The 24,006-nt window shown below is 44.9% G+C and overlaps 1 protein-coding gene across 18 annotated transcripts in view; it reads left to right on the forward strand.

Annotated features, from left to right (window-relative positions):
* LOC126874937 (zinc finger protein rotund) overlaps positions 1 to 24,006 on the forward strand; it is a 406,667-nt gene that overhangs the window by 332,162 nt on the left and 50,499 nt on the right. The window contains exon 1 of one of the 18 annotated variants that reach the window (XM_050637459.1): positions 15,775 to 16,236. The exons of the other annotated variants lie outside the window; for them this stretch is intronic. Within the exon in view, the coding sequence (XP_050493416.1) occupies positions 16,216 to 16,236 (21 nt within the window). The 5' untranslated portion in view covers positions 15,775 to 16,215. Of the gene's footprint in view, positions 1 to 15,774; positions 16,237 to 24,006 lie in introns of those variants that run through there. 18 annotated transcript variants of the gene reach the window in all.

Below are 24,006 nucleotides of genomic sequence, written 5' to 3' on the forward strand. Positions count from 1 at the left end.
ATCATTATGTGCATTGATACATTCATCTGTATCATGTATGTGCATTGATACATTCATCTGTATCATTATGTACATTGATACATTCATCTGTATCATTATGTACATTGATGCATTGATTTTTATTATGTATATACATTGATACATTCATCAGTATCATGTATGTACATTGATACATTGGTTTGTATCTTCATCTTCAAATTGGTTTGAAATTCCTCCGACATAACGAAGATGATCGTGTCTCGTGACAGTAGCGATGCAATTTCAAATGTTTTACATAACACGAACGATACGTAGAGAAAAAAGATGTTTCCTACGTGCAGAATAGTAATCGTCGAAATACTTTGGCGAGCCACTGTACCTAAAGAATGGTGCAGCGAAGGGACGAAAGAGGGAATGAGAAATGGGAAGATAGAGAGGCCAGAAGAGATTAGGTGATTTGTATCGGGCACTTATAAGGCACGGGACATTTTGTTCTCTAGAGTCGCCGGTATCGCAGTCTCGCTGCAGCACGCGTGTGCACAATGGCCCGTGTGTATATTCACCGGGGACGAATCGATCGTATAGGCAATAAATAAGGCACGGGCCATTGTACGAGCCGATTTGGTAATCGCCGTTTAAGGAAGGTGCTAATGCATTCCGATTAATTGGTTATGGTATTCCGCGTCGCGTGCGACCGGAAGATGAACGATTGTTTCGTACCGTAGTTGGCAACCACGGGACCTGCTACATCGCGATATTAAGTAGGTGAAATCGTGAGTATTTTGAAAAGAATTGTCCAAATAATCGGCGACGTACGTGCACTAAAAAAAAATAGAGAAAAGTGACGACGTTGTAAGAGTTATTCTTTTGAAATTTAAAAATCTCACCGAAACCTACGATTGTTTGTACCATCTCTCTGCGATAAATAAACTTCTGAAGGTAAATCGTTAAGGAATCGTCCGAGAAATTCGCGAATCGAATTGTCGATTGCTTTGCTTTCCGAAGGAACTCGACTGATGAAAGAATCGTTGTTGGTATAGCGCGTTGATTCTGTACCGAGATTTTTCTGCAAAAATTGGCAACCTCTTGGACCATGGAAACGAGAGCGACACCGGGTTATAAAACTCGGAACACGGCGATGAAAATCTAAACGAGATGGTTAGGAACTCTGCGCGAGCACCTCGACAAACGTAAACAGAAGTTTACTAGCAACCAAAGCTGGAGCAAGTAGATCTGAATAGAGCGCTCCAATCATACGACTCGTCCGTGTGAATAATACTCGCAGTGAAAACGCCAATTTTCGCTAATGAAGTTGATAAAAAAGAAAGAATAGCGACGAGCGTGTAAGCGCGACACGTCCCCGCTCTCGCCTCGCCCAATATTCCCGCGTCTTTGTGCTTCTCTTTCATTCAACGTGGCGATCTACCAGCGTATTCCACGCGCGGGCGCGAAATTCGAATTCCACTGCAAAAGCGCGAGAGGGCAAAAGAAGAAGAAAGAGAAGAGGCGAGAGCCGCGCCAAGTGGCCAGCAAGAAGTCGCGTTCTTGCGTACCAGGTATTCAGAGTCCTGCGAAATGCCATCACGTCCCGGTTATAATTCAATCCGAGCGAGGGGGCAAGCGTGTTTTTTGAGCGCGTCAGCGCGCAAGGATCCGCCGTGACCTACGTCAAATTTCACGGCTGCCGCGCCGCGAGACGGCGGTTCGTTCACGCGGCGCTATCACTCGAGATCGTTATGCCGGTAGCGAACAATGGGTTCGCTCGGCCCGCTAGAAAACTCCAATGGCACAAGTTGGCCCCGATTATGCGAGCCGCGTCGTTACCATCGCATTCCTCGCGTTCTTTCCACGGCCACGGCGCGTACGCGCGCGTGTACGAGCGTGGAAGCGCGTCAGAGCCGCTCTTCTAATTTTCCCTTTCTTTATTTTCATCGCAGCAGCGTAAAATTCGGCGTAAATCTCGGCCGAAGGAATTAAAACTTTGCGTCATCGCGGGAATTTTCTCCAGCTCGCGTCTAACTCGACGCTCGTCCACGGAATAAGTGGAAATGAGGATGTAACGTGGGTAAAAGGTAAACGGCGTTGCGTGCGATTAAACGCGCTTGTCCAAAGCGGAACAACGTGGGTCGAAAGCGTTTGATGCGAATATAGTAAACGTTATAGGAAGCAACGAGGGATCTGTTCTGTGATGCGCGTTTACGTCGTTGATAGAAAGCGATACGATTTCCTCGTTTGGAACAGTTGGGAGAAAAGTTAAGCCAACACGCTGTACCGTATGCCGACTACAAGTTCAATGGAAATCACCTCGCCGTATCAAAGGATCGCGCCTGCTCTACGATGCTCTAAATTACCTCGAAGGCGCTGCAAATTACCTCGAAGAATTACCACGGCTCCTGCACGAAATCCGACGCGAGGATAACGAGCCGAGACTGTCGCTGATCAGCAGCCAGGTGTCGATGCGACGCGTATCTTACAACGCCAAGAAAATCTGCTTTCTAATTTCGTTCGACGGTGTAGAAGGGTTGGACGAAACCCACGCGACACCGTGGCCGAATCACGCTGCGAGGTTCGCCCGTCGAAGGGCCAACAACGATCGAATCAACGTTGTTTCCTTTTTTCCGCAAAGCGAAAGAAATCGCGAAAGATAAGCCGAGTGATTCGTTGAACGACGACAGAGACAGCGTTGAAGCGACGTCGACGCTCGTGTCGCCGACCTACGACAAATTCGACGACACCCGGCGCCTCTTTACGCTCCGGCTATCAGTCTGGATCATTAATTTATTCCGACGAACAATGATTCACGTCGCGTGCCCACGCGACAGTGCGTACGCCGCAACGCCAACGAGTGGGGATAGAGTCCGGTAACAGGAACCGAAGTGTCGTAAAACTAATCTCCCAGATACAAATTACATAATCCTCGTCTGGTCGTTCCCTCTTTTCCTCTCTCTCTCTCTCTCTTTCTCTCTCTCGCTCTCTCTTTTTCCCCAATAAATATCTCTCTGCGGACGTATGAATGGCCGTTCGTGCGCGACGTCCGACACATCATCGCTGACTCGTTTCTTTTCACTGTTTCCCCACCCCCGCTGTGCCGTGTTGCTCGTGTCGAACGTTTGCCAACACGGATATTTAAAATACGATGTTTCTTTCTTTCCTTTCTGCCTCTTCGAACCTCGTGTAAATGAACTTTCGTATCGAGCGCCGTTGACAAGTCGAAACCGACGCCAAATAAACGCCGGTGGCCGTCCAAGTTCGATAGCCAGCCTCAAGACGCTCGTTAGCTTCGAACATTCGTTTTAGGACAGTTGATACAGCGCTGACGCGTTCAACGCGTTTTCGAACAGCTTCTCTTTGGAATTTCGCTTGGGCTGTTGGTTTATGGCGAACTAACAGGCGGAACCAGAGACGCGCGTGATACGCGAGAATATGTCTGACTCTGTGTAACTGTTATACTCGTGCACGAGCTATCGACGCTGTGAATAATTATACAGGGTGGTTGGTAATGATCGTACAAGCGGAAAGGGGCTGATTCTACGCGAAAAAAGAAGTCGAAAATATAGCACTGGCTGACGATATGGAGATCGAAGTTTATGGGCAACGATATGTTGCAGCGTTAACGGTGATTCCACCTTAGCCCACTTTCCTTGCGATTTACGTGCGCACAATGTGGTCAGGATATATATCGCCGAAGTGGATGTGGCTTCTGGTCGTTCGACTAGAAAGTACAACACGCCCCGGTAGCTTGCAACTTCGTTCGACGAGTCGTTGTGTTCTCCGCCAGCTCGAACGTCGAACGTGAACGATATTTGATGCATCTTTCGAGCAGATTCGCGGGACGACACGATCGGATGTAAGGCGAAACGGACGACCATTTTATGGCAGCAGCGCAGTTCCAACGGGCAAGTGGCTACGGAAGATTTTCCTTTTGTTATACGTAGCGTTCTACGTTCCACGTTGCTTCCACAGCGGTGCTGTTCTTCGTTGGCAACGCAGCACAGTTGGCGTAGAATTTCGTAAACCTCGGGAATCGAGGAGAAGGTCTCTCACCTGTTCGGCACAGTACGATTATCGCTGCGATCGCAGAGTCAATAGGAAGCTATTTCAAAGCGACCACAACCAGTGAAAACGACTGGTCTTTAAAGAGATACCAACAATGGTAGAATATTTGTGCGTTTATTGATTTATTGCCTTGCTACGAAAACAATCCCGTGTTACTTAGCACATTTCTCGTATTACTTACTCATCAGGGACCGTGATCCCTAAACAAACAAGAGAAGGAACACGTATTAGCAAATCGTAGAACCGGTCGTTTCCACTGGTGCGATAGTTGTGGCGTTAACGACACACCGTCGGAAAATTGGCACGAACACCGTGAGCAAACCTCGTCGCTCATCCGCGTACAGCGCTGCATAGTCCGAAACGTCTGATCGAAATCCGATCCAAGATATTGCCACTGCCGGAAGAAAGGGTGAATCATCGGTGGACAGCATCGTTGGCCGCCGTGGCATTTGGCGCGGGACGAAAGCCGAGTGCCGGCCCCGTGGCGCATCCAAAAGCGGCAAAATCGTGGCAAAAGAGCGGCTGGAGACGACGATAAAAGCGGCAGGTCGCGCGCTCGTAAATAGAGCCGCGGGTCCATTCATGAGTTCGGCCAGCTCGCTCGTGCGTACACGTTGGAAAAGTCTTTTTCTCCGTGTATTTTACGGGAGGTCAGGGTTAAAGAGGCGGAAAGAGAGGCGAGCGGCGGAGTAGGTGGAGTAGGAAGAGGCGAAGCGAGACTCTGTTTTATGGGGCTACGATTCCTCTCCTTGCGCGGTACGTCGACCCTTCCGCCGGCTCAGAATTAATTGGTACCGGCATTTAGGTGAACCCGATCCGTCTCTCGTCCCGGTTGCGCTCCTCTTCGCGCCAATTTTCACTTTCATCCCCGTTGTTCTCGTCTCGAGTCCGCGGCAAAAATCTCCCACCTGCTACGCGTTTATCAGCGTGGAAATTTCTGCTCGATAGTCGTTGGTGTGCGCTGCGCGTTGCTGGCGTGCAGCAACTGGGTTAAGGATAACACGAGCGTAAAGTACGCAGGGATGAGCGAGAGGATCTCGCGGTTAGAAAAATTGCGAGCGTTTCTCGGCAGCGAGATCGAAATCGGATCAGTTATTACGTAGCGATCGTTTTTGGTCAGTAAGAGTCAAGCAACGTGTACGTAGATTGCTTGACGTTGCGAACGCCTCGATTTCTTTAAATCGAGTAAAATTGCAGAATCTGTGACGCGTTAGGCGCCAAGCATTTATGCACACAGTTTGCTATAATGTCGCGAACACTTGAATTTCTTCGAATGGAACAAAGTTGTAGAATCTAAGCGGAAGAAACGACCACGTTAAGAGATATTAAGCGGATACGACGATTGAAATTGACTGGAAAAGATTGGAAATAAATAATCGCGATGGCGTGATGTTGGCCCTTGACGATTTAATTTTGCGAGCTTAGTTTCATGTTTAGAAACTATGTTCGTAAAACCGAGCCCGGTTTCTATGCCATCCGATACAAATAAATACGATACGATATACAGGGTGGTTGGTAATTGTTGTACAAGCGGAGTGGGGGTGATTCTACGCGAAAAAGAAGTCGAAAATATAGAATAAAATTTTTTTTTTTTAATTTTTCCATCGAGACAACGATCTACACTGAGATCCTTTATAACGAGACGCGATAAAATGCACGCGTACCGAATTCAAAGTCGATTTTCTCGAAAACAAAGCCTCGAACGAAAAATTGTTATTCTATATTTTCCACTTCTTTTTTCGCGTAGAATCACCCCCTTTCCGCTTGTACCACCAGTTACCAAGCACCCTGTATAACAGCCGCTTGAATATTTATAGAAGCCGTGATACGTATCGCGCGAAATATCGTAATAAACGAAAGAATTTCTAACAAGTGAAATTTAAAAGTATAAGAATGCCGGGAATGCATGCAGCATGCAAAACTATGTGCGCAAAATATCTGAAGTGAAATAGTCATCGTAGTATATATACTTAGCAAGTGAAATTCTCATTTAAGTCTCTTTAGTTAGTGTCAATATTGAATTATAATTTCAGTATCGGAATATTGATAACGCTCGAGTACTGTCGATATAATGCGTATCAGGAGTGAAGAAACATTTATCGTGATGGCAGAAAGTACGATGAAAAATGAACTAATGAGTTGGCCGAGAAAATACCACTTGAAGCGACCGGTGACAAGAAAAATTCAAAGTTTTTCCTATTGTCATATATAGAATGCGTGGATGAAAATTTTTATCGAGACTTCCCTATACATCGAAACCAAAGGACAGAGATATCGACGATACGAATTTATCTCACCGTGTGCTTGTTATTTTCTTTGAGACACGTTGTTGTTTAGCCATCATCGTAAAATTTATTTATACCGTCATCTTTGCCAATGACACATCTGTTTAGATTTACGTAATGCTTAAGAGTAGGTAATTGTTAAATGATCGACGATGATAATCATCGGACGAATTGATAAATTCCTATCCGCTGTGCTCTCCTCGTTCGAATTATCCAACTTTCGTACACGTACGCGCGGAAATATTTATCATACAAATATTGCGATTGAAAGCCTATAGCTTCTACACAAAACGAGAAAATAAATACATGGTCAGTGTACTATAAATTTCCAGACTTCGCATTCCTCATAACTCCGATCGATCGCAACGCAACCTCGTCGATTTGATTGATCAATAATATTCGTGTATCGTTGTTTCGAACAGCTGTTACAAAATTGTCGAAGAATTTGAAAAAAAAAACGGTGTCTTTCGGTGCGAGCGATTCTTCTTCTTCTTCTCTTTATTCTCACGCTACGTAGAAATTTTACTCAACTTCGCGTTTCATTTCTTCGATAAACGTATTCCGCAAACGTATTGGCAATCGTTTAAAGCGATGTATTCGAGATAATTTTCAACTGAAAGACTCGCCAACAATCTTATCTGCGATAAAGATTTCCTTATCATCCTTGTTACAATGATAAGACGCGATCGCGCTAGTTCTCTCCTTCGGTATAGTCCGTGCAACGTACACGTATAGCGAAGTCTTAAATTAAAGCATCAAGCAGCGGCACCGATTGATGCAACGGCGTCCAAGGTCGCACGCGGCATTCTATATTTTTCCACGGAGGCCGTATCGAATCCAAGATACGCATAAACTATTACGTTTCTAACTCGAAATTTCCAAGCTTCGTGTCCTTAAATCTCTCGCTGCGTTGTGCGATCGATGAAACGTTCACGCGTTTCGCATTTCGCTTATTTCGTTAATTCGCTTTACTTAGACCGCCGCGTTTGAAACGATCGCGTTTCACGAAATCTTTCGCAATTTTCTCTAAGCGTAAACTATGGAATAACGATCTTTTGTTCTCCATATGTTTCCTCCGTCGACTATGTGGCAATGGCGATGCTTCTTTTACTACCTCATTAACGGCCAGCTGTTAAGAATTAATTAATCGCGAAACCGCGGGGTCGTCGACAAGGTTACATAAGCGGGATCCCCGCGGAATTACGCGATCGTCCGTGACAATGAGCAATTAATGAATAATAAGTTGCATCGCTTTTATCGATAGGTACATGTTACTTGGCGAAACGCATGAATGAATGGCGGAGCGTGTACGCGCGCGCGTCTCATCGAGCCAGACCTGTGTCATGCGATCGCTTTGAATTCGTGTTACGTCGATCGTAAAGAATTAATAAATGTCTCCTATAATTATATGCATGCCGCCGCTCGTTCACGTTCAATGACACGGCCGGCCGTTCTCCTTCTCTTCTTTTTCCATATTTATTTTTCATTTATCACAGGCTGACTAATAACAGCGCCGCGTGAGCAATGGCTTATTGATTTGCATAAATCTGATACCGATCGCGAGTTAACGTAGAGCTGCATTTATCTGAATTTCTGGAACAGCAGCTCGTACGCGATAATAATTCGAACAGAGGACCCAAGTTCTTGCGCCCAATTAATGTTATTAGCCAAGTTTTCCAACTTTCAAATTCATACTTTTACGAGGATAATTAAAGGACGCGGGGTAGAAAGAAATTCCTTTCATACACTACATTGTTCGAGATCTTTCGTACGGCTGATTACACGCCATTCGGTAAAAGCAACAAAAATAGACGTTCGTAAACACACGTTCTACCTGACTTTGTTTACGAGATGAATTCTTTCCTCTTGATTTCTCTACAAAGACGAATCACGCTAGAGGTCTTGTGGTAAATTTTATTATTCTCCAAAGTGCCATATTATCCTCCTAATTGTTCGAAAAGCTCGTCCCATTCTCAAGGTACCTGGCATTTCCACATTTTCCACAGGCGAATCGATCTAAGTGTCCGTAGATGAACACCTTTGGACGTGTTCCCTTTTACATACCCTGTATGCACACGGTAATTTGTTTATGTGGGGCCATTGAACGAACAAAGAGCCGAATCCCGAGACCGGGCCTATTATGTAAACACAGTATTCACTCGGTCAATAACCGTGGCGAAGTTGCCAAGCTTCTTACCGGGCTAATCCGAAACGGTTCGGTCCGAATTAATTCGTGGCACTTGCTCGTAAAGCGGAAGGGATCGCCGGTTGAAGAGGAATGGGGGATCTTATTGCCGATCTTTATCGATACCCACGATCGGAATCCGTAATGAGGATCCGATCGTCGCTATTAGCGTGACCGCCCTTTTGAACGGCGCCGCACCGCGGGCCATTTTCTTCCTCTTATTCCTGGCTAGAGTCCTTCCGTATTAATGCTGCTGGCCACGATCCTGCATCAAATTTATAGTCGCCGGCCCACGCGCCACCTTATAAACCGTGAGAGTCTGAACCGTGGCGGATCTTGACGCCTGCGAGGAGTACAAATTTTCTATCTATTCTGGTACTTAATTGGCGTGCTTCGGCGACCAGTTTGTTCGGTCGTTCAACTTTCTGCCGATTAGCTGCATATCGCGATTAATTGCGATCTCGTGTCTGGAGGCAAGGTCGAAGAGGAAGAGAGTCTCTACGTGAATGAACATTTCGAAGATCGTCGCAGGTGCCGATGCGACGAGCAGCGGAAAGCGATCTTCGGATATTTATTTTCCAAGTTGAAAAATTCGCGCGAAAAATTCTATCTGGAACGAAGGTAATGTACGAAGTAACGACGATTACGCGTAACGACGACAGCGATAGGGAAATAAATGATCTGTTTGCATCGCTCGATTGTACTCTGTGTCTTTTACTCTTTCGAATGTACGTACTTGTTGGGCATTCTCCGTAAATTTTTCGATCGCAAGAGATACGACCGATGACCACTTGTCAGGCTGACGAGCGTTTTACTTAACGCGGTAATCTTAGGATTAACGTTGAACGTATCCATCCGTAGACTTTAATATCGCGAGATACGCTGCAGGCCATTAATAATAATTAGGGCGGGTACGAGGTATACGAAAGTCACGTGCACGCACGAGTTGTCAAATTAGTTGATTAACTTACACTTACACCTGTCGATGTCGTCCGGATGTCACCGTAGAACCGAACGTGTGTTAACAGGTGTTTTTAACTCGGCCGTGCCAAGCGCTTCCAGCTGCTGGCTACCCGCTATTGGATAACAACGCGAATTCGAAGGATTTTCGATAGATCGCGACTGGCTGTCTCAGTTGATCAAACAAGGAGCAACAGAACTTACAGGAGCACCGTGTAAACCGATACAATGGCGCGGTATGCAACCACGGAAATTTTCGTTAACCGTAAATTCGGCTTAAACAAGTAAAAAAACGACATATACCTTAATCGTTACACAAACGGACTGTGTCGTTTTAATTAACACGTAAGAGAACGTATCAACGCTAATTATCGGTTAATTATACAGGGTGGTTGGTAACTGGTGGTGCAAGCGGAAAAGGGGTGATTCTACGCGAAAAAAGAAGTCGAAAATATAGAATAAAAATTTTTATTTTTTTTTAAATTTTTCCATCGAAACAACGATCTACAATGAGATCCGTACGCGTGAGGTACCGCGCGCGTACCGAGCGACGATTCAAAGTCGATTTTCTCGAAAACAAAGCCTCGAACGAAGAATTTGTATTCTATATTTTCCACTTCTTTTTTCGCGTAGAATCGCCCCTTTCCGTTTGCACCACCAGTTACCAACCACCCTGTATGTATATACAGAGAGAGAGAGAGAGAGAGAAAGTTTGTGATGTAGGTTTTGATATGTACATAACATAAAGGGATGATAATTGGGAAAAATTTAGTCTTTCTGTTGCCCATGAGAACGAAAATCAAATACATCGAGGTTTTAACAATTAATTATGATAATTGGTTACGTAATATCGATAATGATATTATTTAATTATAATTTTATACCTTTGGCATTCGTTAGCTCGCGTGGATGCGATTAAACGACCGGATTTTAGATTTCGTTTGTCGGAAGCCTCGCTTCCCGAGTTTTTCCAGCTTTTTCGTTCGTCATCTGGTCGCGATATATTTCGATCGTTGAACATGGTGTTGTTGATTAGGTTGATTAATAAATTTAATAACAAATAACATGTGAAACATAGTCGATAGCGTATGTGTAAGAAATCCAAGTTCGAGTATTATCTGAATTTTCAAGAAGAAAGGTGTATTAGCGGAGAAGGATAAATAGCGTTGTTGTATAATATAGATAAATGAACTGCCAGCGCGTACGAGTCATATTTTAAAAGTAAAAGATAAAAAGCATCAACCGGAGAGAAATCGAAGAAGGTTGAAAAAGAGATTTAAGGATGAGAGAAATGCGGCCGAGGAGCAACTTCCGGTTGCATGGAAACAGCGGGAAAACTGTCCCGACTTTCCAAGCATCCTCGGTCGGTGCACTGCTAACGTAACACGATTTTCCTGGATGCTTTTTCGGCACACTTACATACTTCCGCAAGACTTGTAACATAAACACCTTTAAACTTGCAATTTATCAACATTCCATTGCTTTTACCTTAGAAAGTAATCGGCTGCCTGTTACTTGTAGTACTCTGAATTCAATACCATCGTAATTATAATTGCCTAAAGAAATGAACATACCTAATACGTTGCTTGATTTAATTCTGCATTAAAAGTATCAAATTATACGGAATAGGTATAAAAATTGCATTATTCGTTCTCGCAGTACGCAGCAGATCTGAAATATTACATGTACAATACGATAATTTCTAATGTGATGTATAACAGTACAAATGAATCTACGCCGTATCACTAAAGAAGTTCATTCTCCTGAAGGATGTTACAAAAGAGGTGCATATATGGATGGGATCGTACGTTCTTAAAATACAGCTCTAAAATTTATAAAATAATTTCTAATTTTCTAATATCATCCGTAACAGCTTAAAGAAAGAAATTTACGGCGTATACTGTTAAACGATTAACGTTAAACCGTACGAAAGGCGTACGAAGATCGCAGGAACGGTTTTTACAGTACAGTTGCAAAACGACGATAACACGATCCCCAATTCTCGACAAAATAATGGCAGAAAGGTCGTCGCATCAAATGGTACACTATCGAGATATTTTCTGCGGTTGCTGAATTATCTTTGCCCGTCTGCGAAAAGAAAACCGCCTGAAGGTGCTTCTAGAATCGAGGCCGGAAGTGCACAGAAGTCGCAGCTTTCGAAGACGATCGTAAAACGCCCCACGAGTTCCTCGATGTTTCCTTATCCCCACCGCGAGTACCATCAACGTCTAGTTGCCATTCTGTTCTTAGATGAGAAAGTTTAGTAATCATATCAAAAGAAAGTTCAGACCAATTTTGACATCATTTTATCATCGGTACTAAAAAGAGTCTAAAAGAGAAACCACGAAATGCAAAGGATCGTAATGAAAAGTGGGAAAACCGATACGTAAATATCAATGTCCATTGGATGAGTCATGGGCGTGATAAAATTTATTTTGTACAAATTGGATGCTCCTTCCTGCTTTTATTTTCTAATTATTTTATGGGAAATCTGTTATTTTATCCACATCGTATACGATCTATAAGTAAACCGAGGATTTGTATTAACGTAACTAAGGAAATAGAAGACCTCACTCTGTCTCTCTCGATAGATAAATACAGTTTCATTTCACCCGTTCAGTATTAATAACAGCTACTTTACTTTGAGTATTTTTGCATGTTGCGTGCATTTTTGTAACTTTAAATACCTCGTTAATAGAAGTATATAAAAATTCGCGATATACGTGCAAGATAAAATATTGAATAAAATACAATTTGCTTGAATATTCCGATAAATGTAACAAGTAGTAGCTGTTCTGACGCTAATATGATATATAGTTTTCGTAAAAAAATCTCTCCGCTACTATCGAAACATCATAAAGTACGAGCAAGATCGCAGATGCTTCTCAAATCAACTAGAATCAACTTTGAAGCAGGCGACGTGGTCTCGTAGATACGCAAGCGGTTCATAATGTTCAAATACGGCTTGCTTACGTCGTCGTGGCCTCGTCCAGAGAGCAAGGACATTCATTGGCCACAATTCATCTGTCGCGCAATGTTCAACCAATCGTAAACCCGACTAGCGCTTTACTTCCGTCGTGAAGCCACGCGTTCGACTGTCCTCAGTCCTCGTGCACGTTGGCCGTCGTTGTCGCGGCACAGGTATTACGCTTACACATACGTATATTCGTTTACATACGGCGGTGCACGCGAGTGAGCGGGTTTAAACGGTTGGTACGCGCTCGTTTCCGCGGTCAGAATCATTGGCGCATTCTCGCGCCGGCAATAAGCCGCCAGTTAAAACTCCTCCTTCCCACTCTCCTACGATATTCCCATCCCTCTCTTTCCTTCGATAGCTGTTCGTTCCGCGGCGTTAAAATCGCCCGACGACCACATCAACAATAACAAACGACATCAAGCACAACGAGACACGCGACAATTCGACGAAACGTTCGCTGGACTCTCCCTTCTTCGATCGACGTAAAGAGTATCGAATCTCGGCAGCACCAGATGAAACGAGTCGTCACGGTCGGCGGTTCGATCTCTCCGAAAACAACGATCTCTGCCTGACCGACTGACTTGTCGTCAGACTCGTCGTTGTCAATCACGAACGAGACGAGAAGAAACTTCGAGGTCTTTCTTACGAATTCTCGCTTGGAGAAATTCCACTGCCTTGATCCTCGTTCGCGAAGCCAAGGAATCGATCGAAATTCAAGTTATAGACGCATAGGGACTTTCACGCGCGTAACGACAAGTCCAAGTTCCCTCTCTGTCTGTGAAAAGCGCTGCTAACTCTTAGATACGGATATATATGTAAGTAGACAGCGAGCAACAATGAAGGGAGAAAGAAGTTTGTTCCTCCTGGCGAGGAGGAGGAAGACATTTTCACCGCGCCTTCACGGAGAAAACGACTTCGCTTAGAACTGCCTCGCCGACGGCTGTGGCCGTCGCGCGATACGCCGCCGTACGCTCCTCACAGAGCCTCGAGCACGCTCTCCCCTCGGGCTGTTTACGGAATGTCGCGCAAAATTCCCGAAATTAACCGGCCTACCGGGCAACAGCGATCGACGATCGATGCGCCGGTTTGCGCGCCGTTGTTTCGCGATCGAAGCGTCCCGATGATGCGGCCCGTTTACCCGATACCGAATAAAAATGTTCGCGGTGAATTTTCTTAGGCTGCTTGCCGTATGGAAGGTGGCGCGCGGTATCCGTGCGGCGTTGTCTGCCGCTCGTTGCTGGCTCGCAAGAGCCGAGGCCTTCGAGCGCTCTTACGCTGCTCGCCGTATACAGGCTGACAGTCAGTGGCGGGTTTCGAAGCTAACGGCGTTGGGCAGACTCCCTCGTACTCGGGGGCCCCGGTGTCTACGAGTTCCCCGTTTCGTAGCCTCGAAATCGAAATCGAGCCACGGTTTCCACTGCGTATCGAACGCTTGAATTATTTCTGTATTTACAATCGCGCTAAAAATATTACAGTTTCTCGCTCGTAAATAATTTTACACGTTCGTTATGCGACTATTGGGAAATATTTTTTACACGTATAATTTTTATATTTCTGCTTATGCGTGTACGTGATTACGTTTTAAATATTGAATCGTACGATGTGGTCGTTTTGATAAATCGCTGACTATTAGGAAATCGAGCAAATTTTCAGATTATCGTATTACAGGGGCATGGAATTGTACGATACAGTTGGATGGTTTTTAGTTAGGATTTTATATCATTCGATAGTAGTATATGATTCGACCGCAACGACGTAAGAAACTTGCTGATAAACGACGCCAGAAGTGCGAGCTTCGCGAAATAGTTCTCGGTAGTACCTATCGAATGGCCTAAGTCGTTTTGAGTTTTTGCGCTGGATCAAATTTTTCATCGTAGCTCAATCCATTCTCCCGTAACTTTCATCGAGCGAGACCAGGCTATCGTGCACTTTCTCGCGCAGAACAATTTTTCAACTTGGTGTTAGTGCAAACAGTTTTATACGAAAAAATTTCTATGAAAACACCCTGCTTTCCGACGAATCTTGTACGTAATTAGAGAAAATAAAGCTGATTCTATGAAAGAGACGAAAAAGGAATATTTAGTAAATGCAAACATACAGGGTCTTCAAATCTATAGACACAGAGACTTTAAATATCTTAATACCATACCCTCACTTTCTTTGGCAAGGCTTTAAGGGCACGTGGCCTCTTTCCCCTTCCCTCGTGTTTTCCGCCTTGAACAAGTGCGTTCCACCGATGCTAGTTAGTTTTTGCGGTTTTTTAATGTCACACACGCATCATAAATCAGAATATAAATCAGGTTATATAAAAGCATTGATCACATTTCAAAATCATACATTTAAACAATGAATTTCCTTTGTATGAGCAACCTGAATGGCATAAACAATCCGAGGATATTCAATATCAATTATACAATTAATTTACGTGGCGTGAATAGAACGCACCCTTCCGCCCGTACGAAATCTACCACCGGTCGAATGTCGACAATATGCTGTTCGCTTTTCGATGTACAATGGCTTTTAAAAATAATTTATTGAATTCGAAATCCAATCGGTCGGCGTAGTAAATCATTGAAACGCGCAGAACTATTTTAATTTTCTCACGCGTATTTTGATAGATATATCGAAACAATTTAGCTAACGCTCTAATGGATTCGTATTGTCGGAGGCGGCGCCGTTGCGCACGAAAAAAAAAAAAAAAAAAATTATTCGATGGAACATCTAAATCATCGGTATGATCGCGCGTCGATATTCATAAAATTCATTCCGCATGATTTTGTATGAACAAAATATACACAATGGCGCGTGTTACTTCGACAACACGCGGACAACCGGTAGCGTGTAAAAATAAATTCTGAAACTTTCTTCGCGAACATTAAAGTACCCGCCACGCTCCCGTTATTACAACTTTACAAGCTGGAGAATAGCCAGGACCCTTTAATTTACGTTCATTCAAGAGGTGATCTTTTCCTTAATTTTTTTTTTTTTTTTTTTCGCCGACATTAGGAAATATCAATTTCCTACGATACAATAATAATGTAACGTAAATCCCTACGCGTAGTATATACGTTATGTAACGATCGATACGAATCAAAAATAATTCAGTTTGTTTTAATAAAAGTTACGATAGCAAAAATCGGTAGGGGCAGTTTTATTTTTACGCTATTTTCCTACTTCGGTGTAATTCGTAGCGTGGATACACTGGTTTTTTAATACAGAAAAGACGTAAGTTTTATGTAAGAAGATAGTAGCAAGCGATTCGAAGATAGACACGAGGAGAAGTAAAGGGCTCGACGCGACGAGGCTACGGCACTGTGTGCCGTGCCGTCGTGCTAGAGTGCAGGTGGGCCGAAGTTCAACGGAAACAGTCGAACACTCATTCGGGGGAAAACCGAGCGGCGGTACATGACGAGAACTGTTGTCAGAGTATTCAGTAATGCTTTGCATGGCCAACCAGTCACTAGTGGGCTCGTCGGTGAGAGTCGTGTCGTTCACTCGAAGTGATCGTGTGGTGTTACTCGACGAGCTAGACAGGCGGTATTCTAAAACGTGAAGCACAAGCGGACGGCGACGAATGTATCCGCGATCGTGAGAGTGCATTTCGTGAGACTGTGAGAGAGAAAACGAACAGAGCGTATTCACGGAGCGTACACCGACGGTGGAGCTTCGATTTCACGTACTATTTCTTCACTGAAAACAAAAAACCATTGCGCTACACTGTGTATGGTACACGAGCGATCCAAGATGCTGTCGTCAGTGCTAGCGAAATAATAATGTGGTGCGACGTTAGTCAGGTGAGTGAAAAGTGCTACGTCAGTTTCTTTTTCTTTTTTCTCCACCAATTTTTTTTCCCCCTTTCGAAAACTGTGCCGGCCTGTGTTCGCCTGCCTCTAACGTTCTTGTGCGGCCAGCCAAGAGAGCGTTACGTGAACACGACATCACAGCGGCTACGAGGTGGTTGTGTGTCGCTTGCTGTGAAAAATTTATACGTTGCTCCGTTCCTCGAGTTCGGTGTTCGTTACGCGAAGGGACTTTATCCTCATTTCGCCGCGACGTTTCTCAGCCATCGAACGAGAGCCGTGTATTCCAACCGTGCCTTAGTACAAGTGGTTCAGTGTGTGATTTTTCTGTCTCGTTGACGGATACCTCGGATATACGATTCGTTACACGCAACTCTGACCGCCGAAGAGAACGTCTCGTCCCGCAGCGACGAGCGCAACTTGCAATTGAAAGTTAACTTCTCGTAACGCCTTGAAAGGCTGGCGCACACGAACGGCAGACACAGCGATGAATCTCCGTGGAAACTATTTTATCACCTAGCCTCTGCGATTTCTTCTCATCCTGTGTGTGATCGTACAAATCGATCGAAAATATTGCATCAACCGTATAATCGTACTGCGAAACCGTGTTAATCGCCCGTCGGCTGCGAGTCATTGAATCGTACCGGGCATTCTCAAGTGCTAAGAAAAACCATAAACACTCGTTCGTTGATTCTTTTTTCATGCGTCGACGTCAGAATCGATACAAATAATCGCCGCAAATTTTTTCGTCGTGTTTCGTCATCTCTCTCTCTCTCACTCTCTTTCTCTCTCTCTCTCTCTCTCTCCCTCTCTCTTTCGGAGCATAACATTAGGAAACTCTGTGTACGTGAGAATCGGCGAGGTCTCACGTCGTCGACGCTATTTCCACTATGGTGTAGAAATTGATACAGCGGCGGATCAACGTCGTGCCGAAGTGTCAGATTTGACGCGTGGTAACCTCGTGTTCAGTAGTTTGAATTCGAAGCGATCCCGCGTTTCCTTGGGCTTGGGGACGAGCGGCGGAGGGAGCAGGAGGGTATAGAGGCGGCAGCAGCAGCAGCAGCGGAGCAGAGTAAGAGGAGGTTGGGGTTGGAGAGGTGGAGGAGGTAGGACGGCGGCCGCGATGCTGGGTGGCGTAGTTAGGATGGCGAGAGGTGGGGAACGGTCGAGGTGGCTGTGGTAACGACGGTGGGTCGTGGGTCGCTACGTGCGGAGAGGGGGGCAGCGTAACGAGCGAGAGAGAAAGAAGCAGCGATAGGGAAGGAATAAGAGCACGAAGGAGAAACGTGTATATATACATATATATGTGTGTATATATATACACACGCGATATGAGAGACAAAGAAAGAGTCTCGATAAAGAGAGAGAGCGAGATAGAGAAAGGTGACCGGAGGCTCCGAGGCTGGCTGCCTCTTCTTTACTTGGCCAGCGCTGTGGAGGAAACCTAGCGTCGCCTGTGCGTCGCGAGGAGTAAGGAGAAGGGTACGACGTTCACTAAGCAGCGGGCGAGGGGGGAAGGGGCACGATTATGACCAACCATCAAGGGGGCAACGTCGTCATGGTTACCGCGACGACAACAACCCGACTCTGTTCTAAGGGATGTTTTTAAAAGCATATATTTACCTTTGCTCTTTTTCTCTCTCACCGATCGCGTGGAGGCGATAGGAACGACTAGTTTTTTCCCTTCTCACTCGCCGAATGTATGTAATGCATTTGATGGCCCGGTTTCGTTAGATCAACCGAACGACCGTAACCTCTTCCGAACTGTATTCGTCTACATTTCCAACCGCTGGATCGTCATCGAAATTTAAAAAACATATTTCGTCATGGCATAGAGAATTTGTAAAACTTGCACTTTAACCTTTGTCTTCTGGCCGCCTTATTGGTCATAGCTAGAGCACAGAACATTCAGTGTGGATCGGTTAGGTGGCTATACGGTATATCTCTGTGGTGGATTGGTTTTTCCTACAAGCTATGAACATGCTCTAAAATGCTCGGTGTTAGTGAAATGCCAATGCGTGATAGGCGTATCTCGAGAAACAGCCGCGTTCGCGTGACGACCGCACTCTGTCCGACGGTGACAAAACCGGTCGAATCTGTGACTTCAGCGTTCTTGATACCTTTATCGTTTTATTATTCAGCAGGAAGTGCGTCGTAAGAATTTCTTCGTCTTTGGATCATACTGTATTCAGAGACATCTTGGCGACGTGATCTTTCCGCAAATTTCTAGTTATTTCTACTGATCTCTGTTCGTATACGAAAGGGTATCCTTTTCACCATGCAATCCTTGGAATATTTTCACGTCGAATTTCAATAATTCATAGAATATATGAGAACTTATACACAATGTACTACGATTTTATGTATTTTTGAGGTTATACCACGTCCAGTGCGATTGAGTGTACCGATCGAACGCGTCCGTCGGACAGTGTCACACGGCAGTTCTACCAACTGTTTAATCGTAACGAAAAAATTCTCACGTTTTCGCGAATGTTTCTATTGTGATAATTTTTTTTTTTTTTACAACTGAAAGGAAGCTCTAGCAGAGATTCCAAAGATATTGGCAGAAAACAGTAACGTCTTTGCTAGTGACAGATAGTGCTTGGTACAGTTATGTAAGTGAGATATTTTCTTTCGATACGCTCGACCGATCGATCGACTAAAACTGACGCGTAATCTCGACGACGGACATGGTCAAGAAATCGATCGATTATTTGTGCGAAAGGATAACGTTTTCTTGTCGTTTCCGCGAACGACTCGGTTTTCTTATTCTCCGTGGAAAAATCCAAATTAATGGAAGAATTTTATGCATCAGAGTAGCATTTTCTTGTTATTTTCGAAGGTTTACGGCCATCTTACACCTACTACTTACTTATAAATTATACTTATGTATAATAAGTATTAACTTATTATAATTAATCAGCCATGTCACTGAGCCACGCCAGAAAAATTACTGAAAATTCTCAACGCGAGAATTGATTGTAGTTTTAATAAATAAATAAAAAAAAAATCTTACACCTACATTCGATTTTCAGACGTTACAATCATTAGTATCTCAATTCAGTTGCGATAATTCTGTGATTCTTTTTTTTTACTCAAAGTGTATCGTTATCGCTTTGGATGCAAATTCAGATGACTATTTTTTTATTTTTCCGAGGCAAATGCGTTATAAGGTTGATTATTCGTGGAAGGATTTTCCATAAACTCGTGTAATACTTATTCGCAATTATACATGCTCATCCTAGGGAATTATACATTTCGGAATCACACACCTGTGTCTCTCGACTAGCCCTTTCGTTCTCATGATAGTCGTACAGCTACATACATATTTAAAATTGCGAAGTAGAATGTTACTCTTAATCATTATATTTCATATACTCGTTGATCGTTATAACGTTCCTAGACGTCAGAATGTTCGTACGAGAGTTCCTTATTTCTCACACGACACGCAGACAAATTTCTGACATTTGCTTTCTAACCAAAATATCTCTGCAACTACTCTACGTCCATAATTAATTAATTAATTAATTTCCTCCCATTTATTAACGCAAGTGATGCAATTTTTTTGTAACAAAACACAACCAACGCGATACCTCGATCGTACAAGATACATTTTTCATAAAGTACGCAAATATTTCTAGGTTATGCGATATCGTAGATCGAATGTACAAAGATCAACGACCGGAACGATCGGCTAAAGTAACATTTCTGGCACGTGTTTAATAAAATCGGACGTGCCAAAAACTCTTCAACCTGGCCAAGATTCGTCGGGATTCGAATAGAACAGACTTGTAAGGTGATCTTGTTGTTGGTTAGCTCGAACTTAGTGCGATCACACGGGACGGAAATCTTCTTCTTCTAGCAACTACACAAAGCGACACGACGGTGTTCTATACTACATCGCTTTACCATTACCGCGAAAAGTTATCTTTGAGAGACTGCAATAACCTTTTTCTACGATAGTAGATTAATATCGATCGTTCGCTAAATGGCCACGGTGGAGCAGCAGGCGTTTTTCACGGATTTCTAACCACATCAAACGAATGTTCGATAATAGCAAGACGAAAACAGACCTGCACGCAGCAACTCCGTCGAAAAATATAGTCTGCAGTGTTTTTCGCTGTTCGGTACTACCGCGGCCAACAGGTTTTCAAAATAGCGATCTATTCGGATTATTCGATAAGCGAAGAGATTACGCGCTTGTCCGTCGTAATTGTACAGAATAAACGAACGATTCCTAATTTGCAGCGCTCGGTTAGTTATCGCACTTTTTCCGGTTCTGTGAGATAAAACGACGATCGAAAGCACCGGATGGAGACAGGTCGTATCGGTGATTTGCTTCGACCGACAAACGCCGATCGAGCGTCGAACACGCGCTTCTTCCAGCGTATTATCGCCCGATCAAACCGCCTACGGTGAACGTTCTTCCTGCTTTACTTCAGCCAGTGCTCGATTTCGCGTAATCTGACCGGCCGTACAGTCTCACTCGAGCTTAAACGCGGTCTAAGCATCGACGCTGGGTCTCGGATCGGTTCCCCATTGCTACGAACGATTCCTATCCCTAAACTTGTAAAATCACCGCGATAGGACTAGTTGAGCGACGCAAGAGGCACCTCGCTGCGTTGTCCGAAGCTGGCATACTCGAGTAACGCATCTTCGTTGTAACTCGCCGCGTCACCTAGAAATTGCGAAAGCTGAACCAGCCGGAGGATCGGTGGCTAACCACTCGGTGGAAGGTTTTCAGCGGGCAAAGGACAAAGACTGGTAGCAAGCGGGGAACACGGCGTGTGCCGCGAGCACCGGCGGCATAAAGCGGAGTCCAAGTTTCCCCCGTTACCCTCCTTGGTCGGCCTGGCCTCCAGCAGCTACTCCTCCTCCGCCTCCTCGTCCTCCTGCGGCGCATCGAGCCGCTCACCCACCATCACGGGCCATTAACGAGAGAGTTATCGACGCGCGATCTGTCAATAGGCTTCTCCCATTCATAAATTCGCCCGGCGTGTGGCGGCCGCATAGTTTTGCCGCGAAAACCACGTGGCGGCGGTGGCGCGCAACGTCCTCTCCGTCGAGCTGCACCGCAACGAGCCGAGGCTCTACTACGTGATTTACGGGCCGCGTCCCCGTTTTAAATGCATGCAGAGTAACCGTGCGTATGCACGTCCTTCTCTATCTCTCTGTATCGCCGGCTCTTCCACCTTCCCAATCTTCTCCCCTCTTTCTCTGTCTCCTGTCTTCTCTGTCGTTGCTTCGCGCGATCCGTTGGTTCCTTTGTGCGCGGATCTGTTTACGTATGCACAACGTGGCAGTGGAACCAGATCTACCGAGACCGGCTGGTCACACGCGCATTTTTCTTCCGCGTCTCCAGTCGAGTAGTTCGCACTTGTTCGGCTTGCGGAAGAATTTGGAGCACGCCGCGAGTGAAAATGCGGATCGTTGACCATTCGTCCGATTCTCTCGTAGGATCGACGTGGTCGCTTCGCCAGAATTTCGGACACTCGTCGGTCCACGTAGCAGGAACTTGAACGTCGGTTCCGTTGGAAATATTTCCGCGCGAACGTGGAAAATCGCCTTCGAAGGAAAATTCTCTTCCATCCGATTCTCGCGTCCGATCTTGTCTCGGCCGATTAGACGATAGAAACCATAGTTAACGTCGACGAAGCGCTAGTAAGAGAAAAATAATGCAAGCTGCGTTGCAGACAAAAGTCGAGCAACTCGAAGCAGCTTGTCCGACGAAAACGACAGTTGACGTTAATTAGCACGAGACAGAAACAATCGAAGGTAAATGAAAGTTAGTTGTAGGAAAACTGGCCGGTTAAGCGACTCCAAGTGTGTCTGTCCGATGTAGGTTTACGCGGTGCCAGCTAAGTAGCATCGTAACAAAATTGTTACAGGCAAATATGCAATTTAATCGTCGACGCAGGTATATTCCTCGTCTGAGCGAGAAGCAGAGAAATCACAGCGGAGAAACGTTCCTCCGACACGGTGTTGAAGATACAAGGAAAATACGAATATTTTCATCGGATTGCACCAAGTGTAGGATAACGTGCGTGGAATAAAAGGCGATTGAGTATCACACGTCAATCGCGAAACTAGTTAACACGAGGTTTCATTTCCTCTTCTCATTGCAATGTTCTCACCGAAATTCCTTGTTTCACAAATTGGTGTGGAACGCGCGCAAACGCAAGGGACGACGAAGGATAAGGATAACGCGTCTCTCGGCTTCGAGAGTCGACGAGATCGTTACAATGGAATTCGCTTCTTAATCGATGCGAAGACCGAAATATCAGTCGACTTACGTGCAACGAGGATTGATGGCGAAAAAACTGGTCGCCGCGAGGGTTTGACGTTGCGTGGAATATTCTCGAGGGACGAGGCACGGGACGTCTGCGTTTCTCGTGGAAAATTGTTTTCGCAAGTTGGACGCAAACAAGGGCAGACAGAAATTTCCTCGTAACGGATTATGACGAAGATAAGGATAATAATGGACGTTGTTTTTCGCTTCTAAATTCAAGGAGACCGACGCGACCACGTTAGTTATTGAAATATTATTATCGTTGTTATTAACTATATTTCGTTATTCTGCGTCTCGCATTGCGTAATTCGATCGTTTACCAGGCAGAAAGAAAATAATTGCCGTTTCCTCGAGATATCCATCCTGCCATCGTCTTATCGCCGCCAGTTCCTGCGACCGACTCCAAACACTTATATCGGTTTACGTTACACAGCGAGATAAATAAAATGAGTTTATAACCGCGATCGGTGACACTCGACTACCAGCGATTAGTCGTTTAATCGGTCGTCGATCGTCTCATTCATACTCGATATTCCTGGCGTTACGTTACCATGTCATTCAGTGCCAAGCAGTCTGGCGAAAGAAAACAGTCGCGGATTGCTGGAAATGCAGCCTGAACAGCGCTCTCGCGATAAGATGCTGCGTGGAAACTCGGTACGCGCGCGCCTACGTTTCCACGTACAACTGTCGTATCCCGAGAGACTTTGGCAAAAGTCGAGTCTCGAGACTCGTTGGTAGATTCGTTCGTCGGTTCTCGTCCAGCGAATCCACTCGTCGTTCCTAAACTCCTATCGCGCGAATGAAAAATCGTACGTCGCCAGAGTCGGTGTATTTTTATTGTAGCAGCTGTTGTTACGAGTTGCACTTGTGTTGTACGAGCCGGTCTAGTCGCCGCGAGTTCCAGATTCCAAGCAAATGGAGAGTTTTAGTACGCTCTATTTCTTTAACCAACCGAAACGTTGGTCGCAAGTTCAGAGCTGCGACGTAGAAGCGCGAGGAAAATGGAAATCCTCCGGCGGTTCTGTACGATATCCTCGTCAAAGCGTCGTTGAAGAAAACGCGCAAGCAGAAACGAGATAATAGGAATCGGAAGTCCGGCTATCCGCTTGGTTCTCCGTCTTTCGCGATAGCGTCGGTTTTTGGAAAAACGCGATATCTGAATTTAACGAGTGGATCGGAAGCGCCACGGGAAGTTAAATACAGAAAGAAGATTGGGAATTACGCGATACGTCGAAGCGAAGCCTCTTCGTTCCTATACTTTAGGCCTTATTTTAGCGTCAACTGATCTTTATCTACCGATACGATGGGATACTCGTTACGTAACGAGTGGAATAGGATCAATTTAATATTTCGAATTGGTCGTTGTAAGAGTATGATGATCGCAGTTGATGGATAACTCGAACGATCGATATTAGAGATACGATAAGGGCTTGCGTTTATATCGATCTAGATTTGATACGGGAATCAAATTCTAT

The sequence above is a fragment of the Bombus huntii genome, chromosome 17, assembly GCF_024542735.1.
Source record: "Bombus huntii isolate Logan2020A chromosome 17, iyBomHunt1.1, whole genome shotgun sequence".
NCBI classification, from domain to species: domain Eukaryota; kingdom Metazoa; phylum Arthropoda; class Insecta; order Hymenoptera; family Apidae; genus Bombus; species Bombus huntii.